This window comes from Corvus moneduloides, chromosome 3 (assembly GCF_009650955.1).
Source record: "Corvus moneduloides isolate bCorMon1 chromosome 3, bCorMon1.pri, whole genome shotgun sequence".
Classification (NCBI taxonomy): domain Eukaryota; kingdom Metazoa; phylum Chordata; class Aves; order Passeriformes; family Corvidae; genus Corvus; species Corvus moneduloides.
The window spans coordinates 78717754-78743667 of record NC_045478.1 but is presented as its reverse complement, the minus strand read 5'-3'; the positions used below and the strand labels follow the sequence as shown (position 1 = coordinate 78743667).

Sequence of the window (25914 nt, the reverse complement as noted above, 5' to 3'; positions counted from 1 at the left end):
CTAATACACTCAAATATCAAGGGAAACTGCTCCGGTGGTTTCCCCAGGATGAGGCTCCGTTCTTCAGCACTGTCACTGGATGTGCTAACCTCTCGATTTCCCTAAATACTGGGAATTTGGCTATATCATTTGCAGTAGCAAAAGGCTGTTCATGTTTTCTCGTGATCTTTTGATACAATTTTACACATTTGTAGACTTTAAAGTGTGGTTGTTCGAACCACTGTGGCAAATCTAGTCTCACAAACCGTTGTTAACTAATTTATACAGAAGCTTGACCCAAAATTTTAAAATTGAAGTATAGGTATCCCTATATTGGGCACTCGGGTGAGGAAAACAGGACAGTCAGTTCCCTGCTCTGGCTGCTGGTACTGTGTGGCCTTGGGAAAGTCATGACTGGGTTTCCTTTTCTTAAATCAGGTTTGTGGCAGGAGATTATTTGGAAAATGGTTCGCACCCTGAGCAGTGATATGTGAAAAAATAGTAATGTTAAGGGGTAGGAAAGGACCTTAAAGATCATCTAGTCCTAACCTCCCTGCCATAGGCAGGGACATCTCCCACTGGACCAGAGCTCCATCCAAACTGGCCTTAAACAGTTTCAGGGATGGGGCATCCAGAACAGTATCTCACCACCCTCACAGTAAAGAATTTCTTCCCAATATCTATCCTAAATTTCTCCTCTTTCTGTTTGAACCCATTAGTCCTAATCCTGTGGGCTCTAGCCCCTTGCATGGGCACATAAGGCCAGTTTATATAGATCCTTTAGACACCAGCCTGAGCATGGGATCAGGAACATGTGGTGTCCCTGAAAGGCAGCTCTCCTCTGGATGGAGATTTTTCCCTTGTTTGGACCAAGACCAAACCCATGGACACAGGCTGGCAAGGTCCAGTGGGCAGCCCGAGATGGCTGGAGATATTGTGACTCATGCGGGCCTGGGAGGAACAGGGGAGGGGGTCAAGTCCCTGCTTTCTTCTCCCGGGACTGGCTGCCTCAGCTCCCGTCCCCTCCCAGAGGGTCTCTGCCAGCACTGGGCAAGGCAGGTCAGGCTCAAAGAATCAGAGACTTGTTAGGGTTGGAAGGGACCTCTGGAGATCATCCAGTCCAACCCCATGGCAAGGCAGGGTCACCTCGAGCAGGTGACACAAGAACACGTCCAGGCTGGTTTTTTAATGTCTCCAGACAGCGAAAATCCACCACCTTCTTGGGCAGCCTGTTTCAGTGATCTGCCACCCTCAACATTAAGTTCTTCCTCATGTTGAAGTGGAACTTCTTATGTTTTCACTTATAGCCACTGCTCCTCGCTCTCTCGCAGGGCACCACTGAAAAAAGTCTGGCAGCATTCTCTTGGCACCTGCCTTTGAGATATTTATACGCATTAGTGAGATACCCTCTCAGTCTTCTCGGGCGCCATTTCGGCAGGCCCGGGCCCCCTCCAGTCCCTTCCCCGGGCCGTGCGGCGGCAGAGGGCGCTGGCCGGGGGCGGCCGGGAGGAGGCCGACTGCCGCAGCCTTATCAGCGCGCCGCAGGCCGGGCCGGGCCCGCGCGGTCGCGGGTTCCCGGCCGCCGGCCCATGGGCGGCGGCAGCGGCGGCTCGGAGGCGCCTCCTCCTCCTCCTCCTCCTCCTCCCGCCGCAGACCCGCGCGGCGGGGACCTGCGGCCGCAGCAGTAGCTCGGGTGCCGCGCCGGCCGCATGGCGGGCTACGCGCCGCGCCTGCCCTGGCTGCTGCCGCTGCTGCGCCGGGCGGCGCCGCCCCCCTGGGCTCGGGCAGCCGCCGCGGCCGCAGCGCTCCGCACCCCGCCGCGCCCGCCCGGCAGGTGCGGGGCGCACCCCCCGCTGCCGCCGCTGTCGCCGGGCTCCCCGTCCTACCACCGCCGCCTCCTCCCCGCCGCGGCGGCAGCGGGCGGCGTCCCGCGCTCCCTGAGCACCGCGGCGGGCACGGAGCCGCCGCGGGGGTCTGCGGGCTCCCCGCCGCGCTTCGAGGCTCGGAGGCTGCTGGCCCTGGCGCACCCCGAGCGTCGGAGACTGACAGGTACCGGGGCCGCCCCGGGGCTTTGCCCGAGCGGGAGGGGGCGGCGGGCGCCCCGCCCGGAGGGGCTGCCGGGGCCGAGGTGTGCGGCCGGGGTGCGCCCCCGGAGCGGCCGCCGCCGGGGCGAAGCAGGAGGTCCTGTTTCCCTGGCGAACCGGCCCAGCTGGCAGCATCCCAGCACAGCGCGGAATCTTGGAGCGAGCCTTCCATACGTGTGAAAAGCCAAAAACATGCATTCTCCCCCCTCTTCTCACTTTGCCATCTCTTAATCTGTTGGTTTTTGAAGGGAAGGCAAAAGTTTTGGAAGTTAACAGAACTCGGTTCCATTTGTTTAGTGCCTCTGTGCGTGTTCAGTGCTAGCTTTGCAATCCACATGCAATAAAATTTGGGCCCAAGACTCTATGAAATGAAGTAAAAAGGGGACCCCGAAGCTTTTTTTTTTTTTTTAATAAATGGGATTCTCTCCCCCAATAATTGTTTTGCTTAAAACTTTTGTAAGATGTTTTGAGTATTGTTTATTTTCTAGTGTCTGTGTGGTGAAGTCAAAACACCATGGTTGTATAAGTTACACCTCTAACACTGATATTTTCAACAGAGTATAAACGAACTTTTCTTGACATTCTTCTCATGGGTTAATAGGATAATAGCTGTTGGTAAGAAAACAATGTCAAATTATTATGTGCTTTGGGTTTTTTAAGGCATCTTTATTGGTAGACAGTATGTGCACTATCATGGCAGTGAAAGGCCTGTAGTCTTGCAAAAATTTAGGTAGTTCCTATGGAATGGGTAAATGGTGTTTGAGAGAAGAGAGGTGAGGTAGTTAGAGGTGGTTTGTGAAATACAAATACTTCGCACAAGATTTTATTTAGAGTGGATATTTACAGAATTTCATTACATGTTGGTATTATATAGTCAACATAATTTGGATCCAAATGAATGTTTATAGATTTTAGACTACCTGCTGATTTTACAATGAAGTTTTAAAAGTCTGTGGTTTTCCCATTTAAATTAAATCAAGTAAATAAATCAGCTATTTTAAGGATGGCTTTTAGGACCCAAGGCTTCTAAATAACTGAAAATTTTATTTAGTTCACTTTACTGGGCACTCACTGTCAGCTTGTTTATCACAGGCAGGGTATGGTATGCTTGTTTGTAATTATGTTTTGAAATAGAGCAAAGTATCCTTAATCTGTGCAGTCTTCTGATGGTTTTATCTAAGTAATCAGCTATCACAGTTACTAAAAATCAGCTACATGCAGTTTTATCTTTTGAGATAACAAAATGGCTTGAATTAAAGTTAAAAAAACCCTAACACAACAACTTGATGTATCAAGTCATGAGGATGTAAAAAATATGGAAATGTAATAGCTGCTCTTCAGTGTTCAGTTGGTCTTCATTCTGGGAGAGGAGTGAATTTATGTAAAATTCTTCTTTTTTGACACCCTACTTAAGTGTAAACTTTTGTTGTTAAGTTGTAATTAGGTGGGCTGATGGAAAAGCTAACAAGGAAAATGCTTTTGGTCATTATAGAGTGGAGGGATAACAAATATGGGTAAAATGCATTGTAGGTGGTTGTAGGGAAGTTGCATCTACCGATTGTATTTAAAATATGTTAAAATATGTTGCATTTTGTTCCTGTTGAAGCTTGCTACTGAGAAACTAGCCCTCAGAAACTCAGTATTGGTTTTCCTGCATTCAGAAAAAGAGGAAGGTTAATGGTTTCACTATATGAAACAATGAACCAAGGGTAAAACATTTAATTTCCTCTTCCAGCCCACATAACCAGTAAGCAAAAGCTGTGAGATTTCTTCAGAGGTCTACAGGTGCTGTTTAGTTCTGCAGGAAGGTTGAGTTCTTCTGGATTTTCTTCTCTTTTATAGAACCAATGGCTGGTAACATAGGGGTGTAGCAGCACCAGTGTGGAGTGCTGTGTACCTTTTCTGGGATTCCATGTGGTGGTCTGTCTGCTCATAGCAGTTGTGAGTTGAAATTCACAGTCACAGAAGGTGAAGTGGTTGCCGTGAGGACAGTGGAAGACAGTGGGAGCAGAGGATGATTTATGAGGAAGTTGAGTGAGACTAGCTTCACCCATCTTGGTGCGCTGGGGAAATGGTGTCAGCTGATGAGGTGCTGGTACAAAGGTGAAGGTGACCTGCTCCCATTGTGATTGGCACCAGAGGAGAAGGTCCCATCTTGCTGTGCAGGGCCTCCTCATCATCCAATGGCTCAGGAAGAAGCGATGTACTCTGGCCAGGAGTTCCAGTGCACTGGCACACAGCACCTCTTGCAGAAGGAGCTTCTGACCCTCTGGAAGCTCCTAGGAATGAAAATAAATGTATCAAAGGTCATACTGTCAAAAAAAAGAAAAAAAAAAAGAAAAAAGTATCAGTGTAATATGTTCCGTGTCCAGTTACTTCTACAGCAGGGTAGAGCTATGAATATATTTTAAATGGGACATGTGTGTTGAATTTTGTTGCTTGGCATTAAAGTGGTAAAAAGAAGCCTAAATACTATGGTGGGAATTCACTCTGTTAGTGACCACAGTTTTGTGTAGTGATTAGGAGTTTGTAAATCCTGTAATACCTCCCAGGTTTAACAAAGGAGAGGAGTAGTTGTAGGAATTCTTTGGCTGATCTGGTGTAATCAGGTAAGGTAAACCTGCATCTTCAGTTAAATTCAGTTCCTGGGGAAGAGGACAGGGCCATTGTTGAAATTATTACATCCTGCTGTGTGTGAGACCACAAAAATGCCTTTTCAAAATGATCCCTTTTATTTCCTCTTGCCTCCTTGTTTCTCCCCGTGAGAATCTGTCTGTTGCACTTTATCCAAACCATGCTCGAAGGAAACAATAGTTCTATTGAATTGTAAAGTAAGCACAAGGAACTCTGAAATTTTTAATTCCATAGCAAAGTGTGCCCTTTCCCTGTATAAAACTATCTGTGCACCGTGTAAGAAGGATTGTTTTGTACACAAGTCTTCTTTAGAGGCATTCAAGAAATGTTATTTCATAAGTTTTATTTGATATTTTTGGCAAATTTGTAATAGCTGCTTTCCAATGGATTAAAATTGGTGACAGTTGCTTATTTTAAACTGGTGGTGAACTGTTAACGAAGCTACTTAAGTAAGACATTGCAGAAACAGTAGCTGCTTATCACTGTGATCAGTTAGGTGCTTAGAGCTTAATTTCCTTGGGGAATGTTGTTGCTGCATTATACATTTGTATAAATTGTGGAGCTAGGAGTACTAGCTAGCTAGTACTAGACTAGCTAGTCTTCTATACAAGGTAAATATGAACAAGTTAAATGCTTTACTGTTAAATGCACAATAAAAAAAGAAGCCGTACTCTCTCCTGTAAACCTAGAGTTTTTCTGTTACTTTGTGAACTGTATTTTTTTTTCTGAGCACAGTAACACAGTTGTTCTTAACAATGTAAGAAGGGTGGTTCTAAAACGTTCTTGCCTAATAATAGATGCAGTGTAGATGCCATATATGAATTTACTTTAACACAGAAAGAAAACCACACCACTCATAACCTAGAACTATACAGAACATCCTTAAGTGCTTACAGTGTACTCTGGAAGAAGATTTTTATCTTGTAGTAAGTATTTGCAGAGCTGATTCTTTACAGGGTTGATACCCAAAAATATTATGGACCAGGGTCCACCAAGAGGAAATGAACTTTATTCGGCCAACAAATACAAAATTTACCAGTGCATCTTTCTCCCGTTAAAGAACAAATGAAGAGCCTGATCTTTCTGAATACATGTCATAATGTGGTAGATTTTATTCATCCCTCCAAATGCTCTTGTGGAAAGCCAGTCAGCGTTAAGCTAAAAAAATCCCAGTGTATTAAATAAAACTGCACAGATAACTGTAAAAGGACAGACATTCATTGTTACTGGTAGAAGGATATTTCTCACGAATCCAAAGCTTGCTTCTGACCTGCCAGCCCCCATATTTCAATGAAACCAGTACAGTACTTAAAAGATTTCAGGAGGTAACATTCACAGCTTATGCAGTAGTAAAAACTAGCTAGAGTGACCTGTTGCTGGGTTACTGTGCACTGCCAGATATCATCAATACCTCATTTTTCTGTCTTTCATCCCTGATTGACTTGGGTGATTTTAATTCATCTGGGGTAAAATCCTTATGTATTTGTCTTTAAAACAGCCCCTCTCCAAACAGGCTTGCAAGTATTTTGTCTTCGTACACTTCCACATACTATACTGGGTGAGAAAGGTGCTCCGGTAAGAACCAGCAAAATTAGAAACATTCTCTGTCTTAGTGGTGTTTTTGTGTGTAGAAAATTAATTGATGACTCTTTGGAGTCACTTAGTCTGCATTCTGAAGAGAGGTTTCTGATACCTCTGCCTAGTTATTGCTTGTAAACATCCCGGTTTATCACTTGGCAACCAATACCTTGTCCTCGAAGGAAGTTGCAGGTCAAGAGGCAAGCCCATGTTGGCCTTAACAGAAAGTGTGTTGATCTTAATAGTGATAAAAGCATCACTTTGTACAGCAGTCTGGATTTCTGTGCAAGTAGACAAGCAAAATGTTTGCCTAATGTTTCTAAGAGGGTTGCTCAGCTGCTGCTGCAGCCAGCTTGCCTTCTGTTACTACTTTGCAGACCTGGTTTTATAAGTTCCGCTGATCTGCCTCGCATTTTCTTTACTGTCATCGCATCGCCTACAAAAAAAATTACTTAAAAAAATAAAAGGGTGTATTTTGGAAGCTTTGTTTGATGTAATTTTGTGGGTAACAGAGTAAACCATGTGAAACTAATACTATAGAGTTTACTCCGACCTTTTTTTTTCTATCAGCAGCAACCTTCAGTGTCACTGGAGTGTCTTCATATCTGGTTTCTGAACACATTGAACTCCTCCCTTCAGCCAGTTATCACCATTAGAGCTCCTTTGAAGGAGGAGATGGAAAGAGTGTTTGCTGGTTCCCGTTTTTTCAACTAGTCAACATTTTAAAACAAACAAAAACCAGCAGCCCCTTGGCAACTGTGCTGTTTTCTAGTTGGTCTGCTGGTCTAATCAAGATGAGAGTCTCAACTAGGGAACCTTATTTTGCATGTGATTTGTGATTAAATTAATAAAGACAGGTATGTTGCTTAGTTCAGTAGTTTTCAGATTGCTTTAGGTACTAGTATTTGCTCTTCATTCAGTTAAGGCTGTTGGAAGTAATTACAGTGAAACGCGTGCTAGTTTGAATGAAGAAGAGCTGAAGATAAATTCAAGCCACTGGACAGAAACCTATGGGGGTTTTTAGCCATACAGTCTTCTTCCTTCTGTGAATATTTGTATCTGCAGTTCAGGTGTACTGTTCCATCCGTAACTGAGAAATTGTCTGAACTAATGAACACTGAGCTGCCATGCAGTACTGTGCTTATAATCAATGCTTTTGTCCATCTCCAGCTGCCTTGGAGACCAACCAGCTTTTTCTGACAGGAAATGACCTGAGTTTTGTTGGGTTTTTCCCTGCTGCTTTACAGTTTGAATACACCAGTGCTGCCAACCTGTTAGTAAGGTCATTCATGAATTTTTAGCTAGTAAGTAACATCCTTGTGAGATGTGCCTATGGCATAGATCAATAAGTTTGCAGCAGAAGGTTTTTCCCTTTCTCCTCTGGTTTCTTATAGTTTCTATAGCTTCAAGTTAAAGATCCAAATCCTGTATCTTTCACACACTTGCTGGCCTGAGTGTAACACAAGGGAAAGATTGCAAACAAATCTTGAATAAGAAGCACAGGCTGCAGGTATGCATTTTTTGTACTCTGAATTCTTCTTTAGACAGCTGTATTTACACTTCAAGTAAAAACTGAGACAAAACTTTCCACGTGTGTGTGGACGTGGTAAGAGGCATCAGACTATCTGTGTCAGGTGTTAGAAATATTGCTTACAACAGTGTGATGCTGGTAGGCTGGCTGCTGTCTTCATCATAGAAGTGATACAAGAAGCTCAGTAGAATGCAACTAAATGTCAGGACTTTCAACACAGTCTATTTTTGTCTTCAAAGGCATTATTTGCTAGAAGTTTTGTAGCAATCCTATGAATGGTTGCTTTAAGTGTGGTTGGTTTTTGGAAAATGATGCTATATAAATATCATTGTTTGTTGTGGTTCAGTGGTTTTCATATCAAATTTGTTCAGTTTTCAATTAAGATGTGATTTTTTTCTAGCTCTCAGCCTTCCAAGCTTGGCTTGCCTTTTTAGAATTAAACTGTGTTCTTGGCTCAAGAAATCTCTTTGCAGATTTAAGCTCAAAAGGCTGAGTTTTGGTCCAGTGTGATTTTCATACTTTGTGATACACCCTCAAAGAGCGACACAGGTTGTTCCATGGGTGATCCTGCAACTGGAATTCAAGAGCTCTGCTTATCAGCTAATGTACTTCTAATTAAGACTTAGGCTATTTTTCTTTTAGACCAACAATAGTAAAGAGTAAAACAAAATGAATGTTTATAAAATCCATCAGTCAAGAGGAAATAAAATTATGGGGGATTTTTGTTTTTTGGGTTGGTTTTTTTTTTCCTCCAATAAAATTGCGTGGTTAAATGGTTCTCAGATGAGATCTTTACTTCAGTCCATTGTTATCTCAAAAACAGACAACTGGAAGCTTTCATACAGTAACAAACATTAATAATAAAATCCAAACGAAACAGGAGCTGAAGGATTGTGTGTGAGAATTTGGTAACTGCCAATGCTCTCTAAGAGTGACACCTGTGAAAAGTTATCTTTGTTGGATGGTGCTGTTGAAGATTAGACAAGAGAAGTGATTCCAGGACTATGATTGAATACAGAGGCTTTCAGAGTCTTAAAATATGCCTTGCCTAGGTTAATTTATACAGTGGCTTAAAATACCCCTTTCAGAACTGGGTGTGAAAGAGTGCTGATTATTTCAATTGGCACTTGCAAACTTAATAGAAATTTCAATTGAAAAATCATTTCATTTGTACTATTAATGATCTTGTAACTTCAGAATAACTTTCCTTTCTCTTGTTGATTTGCAGCTGCTGTTGGCTTTTTGGCAGTTTCCAGTGTCATTACCATGTCAGCCCCTTTCTTTATGGGGAAAGTTATTGACATTATTTATACAAATCCCAGTGAGGATTTCACTGACAGCCTGACCAGCCTGTGTGCCTTGCTAAGTGGAATCTTTTTATGTGGTGCTGCTGCTAATGCTACTCGTGTCTACCTCATGCAGACTGCAGGTAAAAACAGAAGCAAAAGTGGTACTGAGAGTCATCTTGTTTTTTGCAGAGTCAGGATATCTAATGATCTTAAATAAATTCTTGGCCATGGCCAAAAGATGATCTTGGAATCAGTAGCTTTTTTTAACCAGAGGAAAGGTAAACTAATAGTGCAAAGACAAGTATGCTGGAATGATTGCTCAATTTTATTTACTGGTAGGTGACATCTTAAAAATCTCATCTGACAGATCTTACCAGACTCTCTTCCCTGTAATGTGCTTTGTTCAGTGCTGTGCAATCCTGTGATTTTTATATTATTGGTGTCTGTGTAAAGCCTCTTGTGTCATGCTTGACTGACTTATGTTTCTGACAGGACAGAGAATTGTGAAACGTTTGAGAGCAACCACGTTCTCCTCTATTGTGAAGCAAGAAATGGCTTTTTTTGACAAGAGCAGAACAGGAGAGCTGATAAACCGCTTATCTTCAGATACAGCCCTCTTGGGCCGCTCAGTGACTGAAAACCTTTCAGATGGGCTCAGGGCCGGAGCACAAGCATCTGTGGGGGTTGGAATGATGGTATGGTGGTCTCTTATTTGCTTGACACTTCTTGTAGTTTCACATTTGCTTCTGTTCTGTTAGGTGAGTGTGAGTTTGGGTCAGTCCAGGAACAATTGTGTGCTCTTGGATGCAAGTGTATTTCATTGGTTATCTACAACTGATGCAGAGATTATTGCAATAGGTGATGTGCCTGTAGCCAGCCACTTGATATTTACTCACAAGCAAAATTTGGAGGATGAAGGATTGAAATTAACTACTGTTGCTACCCAAAGTTATCAAGCAAAATGTAGTAGGCAAATAGCTGAATTCCATTCTTACTGGAGATGCTAAAATCAGTGATAACATTCCCGTGGTTGTTGGTAAAATATGGTAAGAAGGGCCTGATACGAAAATCATTAAAGTTGGTTGATTCTGGTTAAAGCCTAGGTGAGCAAAGGCAGCATCACATATTTAATTAATGCAGAGGATTTTTACAAGCATTAGACTTCCTGCTTTAGTCTGTCAGTAAAGAATATATTTATGTAGAAAGCCTGTTAATGAAGGCTTCAGTGCAGTGCATCAGTTAATATTCCTTGGTGGTCAGTTGGTTTACATGAAAATCTGACTTCTCTTGATGGTTTTTTTTGTGGCATTAATTTTTTTATGCTTATGCATTGATTGCAATTATCTTGAATGAAGGTGTAGTAGTTTCTGCTGTCTACCTGGAGTTAAAAACAGATAGCAAATAGTCTCCTCATAAAAATAAGCTTCCAATATTGTCATTATTAGAAACTGTTAAGAGTTTCCACTATGAAGCTTTAAAGCTTTAATATTTTGTCACTGATAAGAATTATGGCTTTCTGTACTCTCTTACAAAGAGAGTCTAAGGTTTTATCTTACCACAGATAAAATGAGATCACTTTATATAATGCATTCTGCTCCAAGATACTGCCATGAGACGGTTGTAAGAGGTGGGCTATAAAAGCTTGCCCAGAAAGAAGATATTATTATGAAATTATTATAAAGCCTGTCAATTATGTTGATTTTGAATTTTTCTGGAGATTTTTGTTTTCAATACAGAAAGCAAGTTGAAATTAAAATACACTAGATCTAATTTCAATAAATCTTATGAAGAGAACCTCTTTAGGTGCTTTGATGATGATTGTTACAAGTGATAAGATTTGCAGTAGTAAATTAAATACACTGTTCCACCCATTCGTGGGTGTCAGGGAGTACTGGTGGCTCCATCTATTTGTTTCTCAGTTACCCAGAAGTACTGTATGATATTTCTCTACTCACAGTTTCTGTATTACACCACCTATTTAATAGTTGTGAAAGCACTTTAGAAACTGTGTAATAGCTTATGTCTTTCAGCATCCCCAAGAGATTTCCTGGTAGGCCTGTTTACTGGCAGGTTAAGATGCTTGACTAAGACCACACAGTGAACCAGTGAGAAAGCTAGAAATTAAATCCAGATGGCTTTGTTTATAGTCCTTTGTTCTAACCTCCCAAATGCTGTGGAAGAATGGATATTTTGCCTGGAAAAGAATTAAAACATGATAAATGAAAGCATGGCAGCACTAAATCCCTCCTGGTTTTAGAAAAGTAGGAAGGGAAGTTGCACTTCAGTACTCCAGGGATTATTTTTAATCTGAATGCTAAACTCTGACAATACCTTTTTCTTCTAGTTTTTTGTGTCCCCTAGCCTTGCTGCATTTGTACTGAGTGTTGTGCCACCCTTGGCTGTCGTGGCTGTGATTTATGGCAGATACTTGCGAAAACTTACTAAAATGACTCAAGATTCTCTTGCAGAAGCAACTCAGGTAACCTTTCTAGTTAACTTTAAAGTTGCTCTAGTGTATTTAGGTTAATATCTCTGAAGTTACAGATCTTCTGAAGACAACTGTACTGTTAGTTCTGACCCTGTAGTTTTGCACCTGAGTAGTATGAAAGGTAAATGTCAGTAACGCTTACTCATAGATCTCAAAAACAACCATGCTTCCCTTGTCCATAACAATATAATGCAGAGATACTAGGCCTTGAGAATTTGGAAATGTAGGAAACTATAAGGAGGTTAGACTTTAGCTTTGTGAGAGCATAAAAAAAGCCAGCCTATGAAGTCCTGTGTAATTTGGTGCCTAGGTTTGAAAAACACTTTTCTTGGATTATGGTTTTGAGCTTAAAGCTATCAGGAGCATCCTAGATGGATGCTTCCTTTGCTACCAAGTCCGTCTCTGGAATGCATCCCTGATGCTTGACCTCTCAGCTCTTAAATGTTTATGGCGCCTGTTTCTTAAACATTTTACTGAAAGGTTTAGGGTGGGGAAACATTTTTTATAAAGCATAGAAATATAATTAGGAAAGCTCTAGTTAAAACAGTCACAGTTGTCAACTGTTATAAACTTGGGATGTCCTTTGTAGGACTGAGCAAAAGGAAGATTAGCCCTCTTCTGTTTGTCTTCCTCAGACTCTGTTGATGGGAAGCTCGTGCCTTTGTAAACCAGGTGTGGGACTTCATATGAACAAGCAATTGTTGCTTCATTCAAATTTTCAGGTTGAATGGGGGATGGAAGAAGGAGAATTATATTTTTATATCATACTTTTACTTACAAAAGGGAGACTTGTTTTTTCTAAGACCATCACAGTGTCCATTAACAACTTAGTGTAATTGGTTACAATTCAGGTATTTTAGAATTAATACTTTGCTGTTTAGAAGTTAAAATACTGAGTTGAAATGAGACATTAGTAGTTGGGCTAAATTAATTCCCAGCACTGCTTTGATCAAATGAGTGGAATTGTTTTAGGAAATAACTGCAGGCTTTTTTGCATGATTTAGTATGGAACAGAATATTCTTTATTTTTTCTCTTCCCACGTTGTTATTGCAAATTATTGTGAATAGTAATTTCCCTATGGGTGTTGTTCACACCAAATTTTTTAACCCTACTTTTATATTCTTCTGTCTCTGCTAGCACTTAAGACAATCTTGAGGTTTTTTAAAACTGCCTGGGCATGCAGTTTGCTTTTAAGTTAATAGAATTTAAAAAAAGGGAGTTGGGGTGGGGAGAGGAAGGCATGAGAAATTTTACAGTGCTATCCAAAGATATGTAGATTAGTGAAGTGATATTGGTTTAACTTTCAGATGTTCTGTAATGTAAGCATTTCAAATTGTGTGTCTCTGTGCATCTGTTTTGTGCTTTGTTTCTATGCAGTTAGCTGAAGAGCGTATTGGAAACATCAGAACAGTTCGAGCTTTTGGGCAAGAAGTGGCTGAAATGGAGAAGTATACAAATAAAGTTGATTATGTGCTACAGCTGGGTAAAAAAGAAGCACTAGCTCGGGCAGGCTTCTTTGGAGCAGTAAGTATATTTTAATGAAAGTAAGCCAACCATGTTATGCAAAGTGTCAATTGTTTCAAAACTCCTGATGATACTTAGAAATCTGCAAGTAAATGATTGAGAATAAATTGAACCTACATAAAACTGTGGGAAGACTGGACTTAAATCAGTCAAAATTGCTGTGAAACTGCATTTCAAGATAAAATGATATGATAAAGTTACTTTAAGCCTCTAGTTCTGCCCCACACCCCATAGCTGGGGACTACTTCTCTGAGGCCACACCTTCTATTCAAGGAATTAAACCAGTGGAAACCCTCCCCTGCCCTTTGCATTTAGAGGTTTGGCTCACTGATGAGAGGAGCATCAATGCATAGGGAGGTGGGGAGTGCACAGGTAGGGGAGGGAGGCTTGGATTTTTCCATAACTTTGTTTAATCGAATTCTAAAAGTGGAACATAACTGCCGACAACCAATTCTTCCTTGGTAATGATGGTTAAGAATAATGTTTAGTGTTCCTTTCCACCTTGGGGAAAAAAAGCCAAAAAAGAGTTGCTTGCTTTTTGAACCCCTGTTGGATAGCACAGTGCCACTGGATGTCTGGCTGGCTGTTGGCTGGCTTTACGCTAGAATTGTTGAATTTACCTCACTTCTCCAAAAGCCTAGATACCTATAGTGTGAGAGTTCTTTTTATTACAAGGAAAATTCTGAGACAACATTTTAGAGGATGAAATTTAAGATGTATGTGACAAAATCTGCCTTTTCCTTTTTCTTTAGACTGGCCTTTCTGGAAACCTAATTGTCCTCTCAGTGTTATACAAAGGTGGATTACTAATGGGCAGTGCTTACATGACAGTTGGTGAACTCTCATCTTTCCTAATGTATGCTTTCTGGGTTGGAATAAGCATTGGAGGTATGGAATGGGAAATTAGATTTTCTTCACTTCAAAGCATTACAGTCATTATAGGGGCGGGAGGGAAGAAGCTCTCAAAAGACCTGACTTTCTTAAAAAGTCTTCCAAATGAACTTTTCAAGAAATCATAATTTTTTTTCTGAAGAGTTAATGAAAATAATAATCTATAACTTAATATAAGCCTTCTTTTTCCCCAAAATAAAGGTTGGTTTTTTTCAATGGGGGCATATGACAGCATATATTACTTTAATTTTCTTCAGGTCTAAATTAAGGTACTTGCTGTATTGTGTATAGCATTTAGCTGTAACTCAGTATAGAGTGTCCTCAACTAGGAGAGTAAACAAAGTGCCAGCAGAATACTGCACTGTGGTGCTAACCTTCTGGTTTTGCTTACTCACTGACTTCTCCTTGAAGCCCACACTCTGTAATCTACTGGCCCAGCAACAAGATGTTCATCTTTTTGACAGAGCTGTCTTCATGACTGCATACAGGCAAAAATGAAGATAAGTTGCTTGGAAGTTCGACAACTAACTGGAAGCATTCTTCTTTAAACTGAGTCTGTTACTTCTGATAGACTAGGAGGGCAATGCAGCTTGCCGGTAGTTTTCTTTTTTAAGACTAGGCCTGCTATCATGGGGAGCACAAAGATGTGCCTGAGGGCAAAATTTAACAAACCTGCTTCCTTGTATGTCAAAATTCCAGTGGCACCCATTCCAACTACCAGCCCCCTTTCTTCTCTGCTTAAATCATTGAAGTTTGCTCAATGGAGAGATATCTGGCACTTTAAAAACATGGGACAAGCTAATGTTAAATAAACGAAGATTAGAAGCACTGCTAAAAATCTCACTGAATTAACTTTTATTTGCTATAAAATAGCAATTTGCTATAAAAATTGCTTTCAGGTAGTCCTCAGCAGCAACATGATGAAACACCCTGCCTACACTTAAAAACCTTGAGTTGGGATTGTTGCTCTGCAAAAACAAACCCTATATATATATATATATATATATATATATATAAATATATATAAATATATATATATTTTTTTAGATATACATATTTTTTTATATATGCCTTGGGTTTTCTGCCCTCCTGAAATAACTCTTAACACTGTAAGCATTTTACAGTGTAAGTATGTTTATTCTGTTGGAATTCAAAGATAATGAAATCGGTGCCTTTCTTTTGAAAGGCACACAGAAAATTAAGAAATTGGACATTTTATGTCTATGTACTACTCCATTTTTAGTTCTATATTGGTTTCTGCGTTTATGTCAGCAGGAAAGCCCTTCAGCTAAGCTACCTTCAAGATATTCACATAGCTGCTAAAAGCTGGAACCTAGGACTATGTGCAGGCCTTGTCCTTAGGTTTTTCTTTCTCCAGTAAGGTTTGAAGCATACTGGCATGGGAGACACATTTCTTTCCATCATCCATTCTCCACACACCTTCTCAAGTGTCACTTCAGCCTTAGGTTTTGTGCCCTCTCTCCGCTGTGGCTGACTCAGTCAGGCTCCCCTGTTCTAGTGTAAACCTGTCTGACAAAAAAGAGCATGCAGAATGCTCTGTTCTACTGAATCATCTGGAAATATAGCTGGTTAGATGCAAAGCTATTTTCCTATAGTTGGATGCTGTTCTTCCGGACAGGTGAATGAAAAAGGGCATACATAAGATGAAGTGTATTAACATTTTGTTTTCTTCAGAGTGATTTGTTTTACAGATATAAATAAGAATGGTGAATAAGGGTTATTGGTAGCTCTCAAATGAGACTGGATAGGATTTAACACATTTAACAGTTTGTTGGAATAAAAGATCCCCTACACATCTGATCCTTTAATGCTGCTGCTGAAAAGTATAATGCTAATTTTATCTCTTCTATGTCTTCCATTCAATATAGATGCATAATACTGTTCTGCTTTTTGTTTAGGTCTGAGTTCCTTTTATTCTGAGCTAATGAAAGGACTAGGTGCTGGTGGACGTCTTTGGGAACTTATTGAAAGGAAGCCCCAACTTCCATTTGATGGTGGGTTCTTGGTTTGTTACTGTCTAAAGGTTGATTTTTCTCTTAATGGTCAGCAATACTTTAGAAGGGTATGTGTAATACTTACAGGTAGTTCTGACTTACACTAGATATAGTCATAACCCTTCTGACTTTGCCTAAGTACAAAACAGATGATGAAAATTTCCTTTAATAAAAAAATTTAGAAGCCAAAAGTTTGGCTTAATTAATTACTTTTGGTTTAATTATTTTTTATTTCTTTAATTCAGAATATGACTTTAAATCATATTACTTTCTAAGTTATGTGACAGAGGACATGGTCATTTCTAGCTTTTTTTGAATTTTTTGTTGATGTCATCACTGCTTCCTCTTGATTCAGCTTTAGAGTGAAAAGAGTGGAAAGAAGAAAAAGGAGAGGAGGGAGGAGCTCTGAGATGGCTGTATCTCATATTTCCACTGAAAGGCTTACCGTGCTCATCTCTAATGGCTAAGAAATGATCAGTCTGAAAAGAGAAGCTTTCAAAACCAGGTGGTTTTCATTAAGAGTATTTCAAGTTTAAACATTTCATACTAATCCAGTGAAAACCAGTCCTTAGTAAGACATGTTGATTTGAATCCTAACTTGCAAACACAGTTTGAAGCCTTTCCACAACACATACTAAGCTGAGTTTTTGAGTTGTTCTGCCATAGGAATCAGGGACTGAGGCATGACTAGGGAATAAAAGGAAGTAAAGGGTAGGGCTGATAGGGGGACTTCTGCTTATTGGGATAATGTGGATGTGCAGATACAGCAGGTGTTGCTTTTGGAGTGATTTGCACCTGTCTCCTCGCAGTAATACTACACACATTTCTTCCTTATTTGGGGGGGCAGGGTTTTATTTTTGCAGAACTCTGGTTGTTGCTGGTGAGAATAAGTATCTTGGGAACAAATAATAATGTCTTTTTTCTTGCGTCTAGAATCCAAACAAGAGACAAGTACGTTAGATATTTTTACAGTGATATATAGAGGAAGGACTTGTGGTAGCAGACTTCCTGTATTGCAGTAGATTTCAGTGTTTCAGGCCATGGAATAGACTGTGCAATAACTGGAACTGAGACTTAAGATAAGTGATTACTTGCTACTGTGGTAATAATAAGAATTATGCTGCTAACACAGGATTTAGCAAATACATTTCTTTTCCCAAAAGGAGGTTTACAGGTCATTGTGGAAACATTAAAGTTACAATGTGTATGTCCATAGGTTAAAGTCAAGGAAGGAATCTGGAATTGTATGCTCTTGCATTTTCCATTCCAATGCTACTACCATTAAACTGAAAGCCTGGAGAAGAAATGGAAACCTGGAAAAAAGAAAAGCAGGACTAGTGAAATCTTGATTTCTGCTGATGGGTGTCTTTGTTTCCTATCCACAGTTACTGTTTAACCAAACACTGGCATGTGCTACCATGTGCTGTGGCTAGTTGGGAGTTACTTGTGTGCTGCATCGGAAAAGAATTAAGGGTTTGAGTTGTGTTTCTCTAGTACAAACAAACGTGACTCGGGTACTGCTCTAGTACTGCCAGTTTTCACAAAACTGGTGGGAACTTCATCCTTTGGGAATGCAGTCCCACTGTCCAATTAGTTTGCTTTGTATGGATATGTGTCACTGGATTTTAACAGGGCTTGAAGAAATATTGTTTCTTTGTCTTAACTATTTATCAGCTTTTTCTAGTAATGATATTAAGATAATTGTTTAAATCAAATGCTGTTTTCCAGAAAGAAGCTGGTTTTATTTAACTTTGGTAGTTGTTCATTCATGGTGGTTTCATTCATGGAAAATTTCACAAACTGAAATTTTCGTTTCAGTGAACTGTTGCCTAAGAGTTAGGCCTCTGATTCGTATTTGAATTTATTAAATATGCTTTCCACTGAAAGGAGAAAATAAAACTCAAAATTGGCTGTTAGTGTAACAAACCTAGCAGCAGCTTTATTCCAGTGACAGGAACTGCTCTTGTTCAGAGGAGGTTGTTTCAGGTGACTTTTGTGGCTTGGTGAAAGGGCAATAAATGATTCGCAATGTTTATCTTTTTGTGTTCTATGGTAGCGGGACTTTGGCCTTCACCAATGCCTTTTTATTTCATTGCTCCTAATTGACAAAGCTTAAATTGTTTATAGTATGTTTACTAATTCAGATAATTCTACAAGAAGTGATTGTTTTTAGTGGTTAGGTATTAGCAAGATGCAAATTCTCCCTCTTGCTGTAGGTAGCCTACAGGTTCAGCGCTGGTAGCAACCTGCAATTGCATTCAGGAATGATTGGTGTACCACACTGATTCACTCATGGCTGAAATATAACCACTGCAGTCCTGAGCTGTGGCTTGCAGTTATTGAATGTGGAGATAGATATTTCTACTGAGTGTCTGTAAAGCAAGTTCTAGGAGGACTGAGCTAATTTTTGTTTCTATTCACATTTCTGTATTTTATTCTTTGTTATATAGAGGGAATCACATTAGGCAAAGATGTATTCAGAGGTGCTTTAGAATTCAAAGATGTTGAATTTGCATATCCAACACGTCGAGAAACATCAATTTTCAAAGACTTCAGCCTTTCCATTCCAGCTGGCTCTGTTATGGCTCTGGTTGGCCCAAGTGGTACAGGGAAATCAACGATTGTATCCCTTTTGCTGCGACTGTATGATCCTATCTCAGGTATGGTTTGTGTGTTGCTCTCATTTGTGACAATTAATACTTTGCATCTCAGATAAACCGTATAAACAGTTGGGGTTCCTGTGCTTTAGGTCTGTGTTCCCTTCTGGGGAATACAGAATGCATAGCTTTGCATTTTTGATCCACCAGTACAGTGTGTGATTGATTCCTCAGGAGTTGTCATTCTCAGCTGTTCCTTCAGTCTCTTTTCAGTATGTGTCAAACACACTTGACTGTTTCCTTACTTAAGGTACTATCACCGTCGATGGCTTTGATATCCGTCAGTTAAATCCACTGTGGTTCAGAACAAAGATTGGAACAGTAAGTCAGGTAAGGAATGAAAAAAGAAATGCAAGTGGATGAAATAATTTTGTGATCAACTAGCTTTTCCTCACTTCCCTTCTTTTTAAAAAGACATGATCTTGCTTCTCAGTGAAATCCTTCCATCTCACCATAATTGCTGTTGCACATGCTTTGTTCTAAAAATAAGTATTTAGAGCTAGTCCTGGTATTCTGTAGTCTGTTTTTACATAATCACAGAGATTCAAAATGTTAGTTTAGAAGAAAAGTGTGCATATGGAGGCTGCAAGGTAAATTGCTGTAAATTTTGTGTAGGTATGACCAACCTAATGTTTGCTATAATTTGTTGAAGAAAGTAACAAAAAGCATAACACTTAATTGCCTCTTGTATTGATGGAAGTCACACAATCATATTTTACACAGCCATTTAAAAAACTGACCTTCTGTGCTCTGAGTAGTTTCCAGGAAAACACAGTTCCATTAGGAAAGCATGAAAATACAGCATGGTTGGCACTTACTCTTACAGTGCCACCTGCCTAGCAACCTCCAAACTCTGGAAGTCACTGGTGTCTTAAAAATTAACTATTTTGCCAATTAAAATGTTCATTCCCTTGTCTCCCCAGATACGTCACAGTGCATTAACTGTTAGGCTGCTGTTCTAGTTAACAGCATAAGGGTAACTGGGTATTTGTTGCATTTCAAAGCAACTTCTTTATGTAATAATGCCACCAAAAGATTTTGTGCAAAAATTATTTTCCTGTTGCCACATGAGCACTTTTCTTTTTTGAATGAATGTATTCCATTTAAATTACCAGTAGGAGGTCCCTACTGGTATACAAAGGACACGACTCTATTTTTTAAACAGAGCTCACTTTCCTTGTTTTAGACATTTTCCCATTGCACATCACTTGTTCTATCTCACAGTTCTCTGTTGCAAGCTTTAATACAAATTAAATGCACATAATGCCATAAAATCCGTGTAGAGATTAAGAAAAGAATCATCATTGTTGCAAACCATTGAATTCTCTGGGTTGGAAGGGACCTTCAAATGTCATCTAATCCAATCCCCCTGCATTAAGCAGGGACATCTTCAACTAGATATGGTTGCTCAGAGCCCCATCCTTGAATGAGCCTGACTTTGAATGTTTCCAAGGATGGGGCATCCACCACCTCTCTGGGCAACCTCTTTTGGGGTTTCACCACCTGAATTGTAAAAAAAAGTCTTCCTTTTATCTAATCTAAACCAACCTTCCTTTAGTTTAAAACCATCACCCCTTGTCCTATGACAACAGGCCCTGCCAAAAAGTCTGTTTCCATCTTGCTTAGAGCCCCCCCTTTAGGTCCTGAAACACCACAGTCAGGTCTCACAGGAGCCTTTTCTTCTCCAGGCTGAACAGCCCCATCTCTCTCAGCCTTCCCTCACAGGAGAGGTGGTCCATCCCTCCCATGATGGTGATATGTGGCAAAGTACAAAGGAAGGGTTTTTTGATGTTTGAATCTTCCTAAACTCATCCTAAAATATTAGGAATTGAGAGTTATGTTTTGTCAGTTAAAAAGGCAACTTAATTTTTAATTGGTTTGCACTATCCATTTTGGTGTTAGGGGAGGAGGGTTTTTTTATTAGTTTTTAATTCAACTAACTCTAGCTTACATATTCTTCGTATGGATATTGTAAGTGGAGTCTTGTAAGTGGGGTTTATGTTATTTGAGATAATAGACAAAACATGCATACAATTACAGATCCACTATATTAGTTATGTGTTTGCATTTGTCAGGAACCAATTCTCTTCTCCTGTTCTATTGCTGAAAATATTGCCTATGGTGCAGAGGATCCTTCTGCTGTGACTGCAGAGGAGATTCAGAAAGTTGCTGAAATAGCTAATGCTGCTAGTTTTATCAGAGATTTTCCAAAAGGATTTGACACTGTAGTTGGAGAAAAAGGCATTTTGCTTTCAGGTACGTCTTTATGTTGCTTATTTTAAAAATCTCGATTCTCTGAGTGATGTAAAAATTTCATCATTTTTTGTTACCACTTTTTTCTCCAAGCTGTAGCCTGCCATAAGTATTAAAGGCATCCACCCTTCATCACCTCCATTCCCCACTAAAGTACATGGGCCTAATTCTGCTCAGCCCAGGCATTCAGTTAAAATGTTGTGGCATTTGTTTTCCTATTTCAGTTTACTGATTCTTTTCCCTCAGGTGGGCAGAAGCAACGAATTGCGATTGCTCGAGCTCTGCTCAAGGTAAGCCAGCATCCAAACAACTATTTAACTACTTCTTGGGGGGAGGCAGGAAGGAATAAAAAGGAGGAGGTCTTTCAGTGGGAGAGGTAGGAAAATATTTTTAAAAAGGAGAATTGTGTCTTTGATGTTAATGAAGTTTGAAGGGGCTGAATGGCTTAACTAATGACAATTTACCTAATGTCAGTGCTTCTTCCTATCTTTCAGCCATGTTTTTTGATAGTTCTTGCCAAGATTGATGTTAAATCATTGTGTAATGGCCCACTTCCATAACATGATGTCAAGGATGAAGGAAGACTTAAAGAATGTGGTGCTAGTAAATGCATATATGACACTTCTGTGTTCAAATCTCTGTCATTCACGGGTTAATTTTTCTGGATTGCAGTTTACTAGTACTTCAGATGCCTTGTCTTAGTTTTGAGGGGAGGTGGCCTGGATTTGGGCCAAGATGGTATTTCAGGCACAATGTTGTGTCATGTTTTTCTTCAAAGATTGGTATGGGTCTAGCTTCAGGACAGGCTCTGTGCTGCACAAATTTGAGGAGGCTTCTGAGGATCAAAAGGACAAAGAGTTTGGTTCAGGAACAGCCACTGGGCCTTGCAGGGAGGCAGTTTGATGTTGATGCTCAGGTGGAAGTTTTGATCCTTGCTGAACCCAGTCTACATTCATGTTAAGCCACCCAGGTGTCTGTAGCATTCTGGCATGCCCAGTTAATAGGAATTTCAGTATACCAGTTCTCTTTTACCACAAATGCTGAAAAGCTGATTGTATTTCAAGTCATGCATTTTATACAGTTCATGGGATTAAAGACTTAATTTCGTGGCAGGAAAAAGGTTGTAAAAAATAAATGAGTAGTTGATATACTGGGGTAGCTGGGGGTGCAGTAGCCCCATCTGTCCCAGATGAGAGTAAAAGCTTTAAACTTCTAACTTTATCAAGGAAGTTTGGGTTATGTACTGTAATTCAGAAGTGACTTCTTCTAAGGGATTTGAGTGCTGGCAATTTTTTTTTTTTTTTTAAATAATCTAACTGGGAGAAGTTCTTAAATGCTAGTTCTTAAGTACTATGCAATTTACCTGTGGGTGAAATACTGCTTCTTAGTAGGGGTTTGTTACTTTTAATTACTAAGACAGTTCTATATAGCAGACTGACTGTAAGCAGTGGGTAGCTGAGCCTCTGTAAAAGAGCCACATAAGAATGTAGAACTTTTGACCACAGTGCTGCCAAGAATGCCTTAAAAATCATCTCACCCCTTTAGTTTGTATCTTTCAAATGGTTATCTGGGAATAGTATTCTGCTCTTTTAGTTTGGAAAATTTGAAAATGGAGGAGTGTTGTTTCTGTTTTGTCCTCTTAGCATTTAGATTTCTTAGAAGTAGCTCTTTGAATGATGCTCAGTTCTTTTGATGAAGTAAGTACTCTTACTTGGAGTTTTAAGCTATATGAATCCTGTTCTCTATTTATACAAATATTCAGATCTTGTTTAATTGCTATTATAACCAATTTTACTTTCTTTTTCAGAATCCTAAAATTCTTCTGTTAGATGAAGCAACAAGGTAAGAAGGAAAAGAAACTTAGAAATTATGTACCTCTAAAACTCAGATTTGCAAACTGTTCTCTCTTCTTTCTCTGCATGTCATTATACATTATCTAGCCCCTTATTGCTCTCTACCCACAAAAAAGAATGTGCCTTCTAGAATGTGTGACTTGGTTAGGAGACCTGTAATAAAAGCTGTTTATGCAAAGCAGAAAGGATAGCTGGTACATTGTGATTTTTCATGGGGTTAAATTTGTAATATATAACATGATTTTGAAACATCTACTTAAGTATTTTTTGTAACTTTAAACTTAGATCCTAGTGTAAAAGAGATAGGATTATTCTCCAGTGTAACTGATCTTTTTTTCCACTTAATTTGGTGTTATTTCTCCATGCTTATTTTTGCATATGAGACTATGTAATGCCAATAACTTGGATGTGAGCACTAAGCGTGTTCACAAAACTTTCCTGCAGTTCCAGCGGTTCATCTTCACCACCAATAGAGAGGGTTTGCAGTCTTGGCAAAATAAGCCTAATACATACAAAAACAACCTGTCTTAAAATAACAAATATCCTTCTCTCTCCTGTCCCCATCCCTTCGTTACTAGTGCTTTGGATGCTGAAAATGAGTATCTAGTGCAAGAAGCTCTGGACCGGCTGATGGAAGGGAGGACAGTCCTAATTATTGCTCATCGTCTGTCTACTATTCAAAATGCTGATTTTGTTGCAGTCCTTGGCCAGGGTAAAATTCTTGAATGTGGGAAGCATGAGGAATTACTTGCAAATCCAAATGGACTTTTCAGGAAACTAATGCAGAAACAAGCTTTTCTTCAGAATAATGATACTTTTGCATTAGATTTACAATCCAGAGAAAAGGATATATTAAAAGAAAATGTATGAGACAATGTATGAATAATGGAAACTTACAAACTACAAAGACTATAACTTATGTTTCAGTTATGTAAAGTAAATGTTATATTTTTCCAAAATGTACAAAATATTCTTTTGAAACTTAAATGTGTTTAAACTTTTTATTGAAAGCTTTTTAATAAGTATTGTAACTTTTAAAAATATTTGTGACACTGAGATAATTTCAGTGCATAAATTTTTCTGCTTGTGTTACTTTTAAGACTGTCTAGAATCTTGTTTGCTGTAATACACTGTATGAAGATGTGCTCCATTCTCAAGTAAGTTAAGCATTTCAAAGGTAATTAAATGACAATCTTACCATTTTCATATCATTGTCTCTCTCTTTCCAAGGAACTTTTGTGTTTTCTGCTTTGTCAGTAGTCTTAAAATGCTGGGATTCAAAAATGCATGACACTAACACACTGTGAAAATTGTGACTTCCACTGCACTGTCCTTCCAGTTACCATTTGTTCCGAAATGTGATTGTGTTCTGAACTTGATTATGATCCCCATCTACAGTTCCTGTAGAGAATTACATATAAAACCACATGTTAGAGAGTATGAAAGCATGAGTTGGAGGAAAGTTCTTTAATAAAACAACCAACCCAACATGAAAAAAAGGCAACCAAACAAAAATACTGACTTTACATAGGGATAAAGGAAGTGTATTACTATTTGAAGTCAGCATAGGAAAATCTAAAATTTGCATGGATTTTCTTCCCTTTTCTATTTTCCCATTTCTTTAGTTTCACTTCCTTTCTAAGATGACATCTGAAAGAACATGGCCTCCCTTATATGTTTTTGTCCTTTTTAAAGGCATATGTAAGTTTTGTATTGTTAATTAAATTTCAGTGATAGAAATCATGAGTTTTGCCTAACTACTTTATTAGAAACAACTGGTAAACAACCTTCTAAAGGACACCTAGTAAAATAGCAGCATTACATCAATTTGAATAACTGCAGGGGGATATGTTTGGCAGTGAAGAGTTTGCCTCATGTTTCTAATTGAAGAGTCTCTTTCAATAGAATCTCTGAATATGCAAAACCTCACAAGGTGATTTTAAAAAGCTAGAAACTTCTCAGGTCACATTAAAACTCATCTATGCTAGGAAAACTTGTTGCTGGAAGACCATATTGGCAATAGCTGAAGTACCTAGTGCTGGGCAAGCTTAAAATGTTAGTGCCATTAATGGCACCTTGTGGAATATAGTGAAAACATTAGAGAATGGAAATAAAATTACGTCCAGATGTAATTTTATCTTCAGATATAGTTTGCCTAGAAACATATGTTGTACTAAAGATATGCCAGAAATACTCCAGACCCAATGTTTAATTTCAGTGTTGTCTACCAGTTAATGTATTTAGAGGGGTTTGAATCTGTAATCCTCACTCATGTAATTTCTCCTTATGTAAGGTTCAATGAGCCCCTTTATTCCTGTATTTACATTGGTTACAGGAGTTATTTGCAGCTGAACTGATTGAGTGTTTCACCTCTTTTGTTCATTAGTTGTCCTGGCAGGTGTTACAGCCTACGGAGAAGTGTGAAAAGCTACACAAAAGCTGTAGTCCACAGAAAGGGAAATGTTTACCATAACAGGTACACTGGATATCAGACTTTATTCGAGTTAGAACCACTCAAAAGACCCCTTGGGATATTTATGGGACGGTCAAGAACTGGTTAAGTCTGTAACTGCTATCAGTAGAAATTATTTCTGTGTTGAAAATGGAATTTGAATGTTAAGTTCTATCTCTATCCTGAAGATGGAGCTCTTACAGGGCTGGGACAGCAAAATGAAGCCAACTAATTCCCTAAGGAAGTGTAGCTGGGTATAGATGGGGTTCAATCAGCAAAAAACAACTGTTCATGCTGCATCATTTAAAATATTTTAGGAACGAGCTGTGAGGACGAGCTTTCATTTTTTAAAATAATTTGAATATCACCATCATAAATGTTGAGAAATGTGGATGTCAGCTTGAATTTTTTTCCAGAGTTTTCCATATTTGTTTGTTTGTATGTGCATTTCCTGGTTTGCTTTGTTTGTTTTTCTTGATGAAGTGACAGTAACATGATGATTTTGCATCATATGTATAAAGAAGGCTATATAGAAAGATACTAGGATACTATGTTAATGTAACAGCATAGTGGAGCCCCATAAATTTTGGTATTTTGCTTTTCACATAAAATCAAAGCCAAATGAGATGATTTGAATGAAAAAAACAAAGCACTGACACTGACAGGTGCCTCATACTTAGTCCTG

General features: G+C 39.3%; 1 protein-coding gene across 1 annotated transcript; it reads left to right on the top strand.

Annotated features, from left to right (window-relative positions):
- Window positions 1-1615: 1615 nt before the first annotated feature.
- ABCB10 (ATP binding cassette subfamily B member 10) lies at window positions 1616-23985 on the top strand. The gene is made up of 13 exons (XM_032102325.1): window positions 1616-2028; window positions 9035-9235; window positions 9588-9790; window positions 11440-11574; window positions 12962-13108; window positions 13861-13996; window positions 15919-16014; window positions 18465-18674; window positions 18922-19001; window positions 20747-20927; window positions 21171-21214; window positions 22732-22766; window positions 23356-23985. Exons 1-13 carry the CDS (start codon window positions 1689-1691, stop codon window positions 23645-23647), a joined length of 2100 nt encoding a protein of 699 aa, XP_031958216.1. The 5' UTR covers window positions 1616-1688; the 3' UTR covers window positions 23648-23985.
- Window positions 23986-25914: the final 1929 nt, after the last annotated feature.

Excerpts from the sequence above, each read along its gene's own strand:
- ABCB10 (XM_032102325.1), top strand. The coding sequence starts at position 1,689 with ATGGCGGGCTACGCGCCGCGCCTGCCCTGGCTGCTGCCGCTGCTGCGC. Across the intron at positions 2,029-9,034 it reads CGAGCGTCGGAGACTGACAG|CTGCTGTTGGCTTTTTGGCA; the intron begins GTACCGGGGCCG and ends GTTGATTTGCAG. Across the intron at positions 20,928-21,170 it reads AAAAGGCATTTTGCTTTCAG|GTGGGCAGAAGCAACGAATT; the intron begins GTACGTCTTTAT and ends CTTTTCCCTCAG.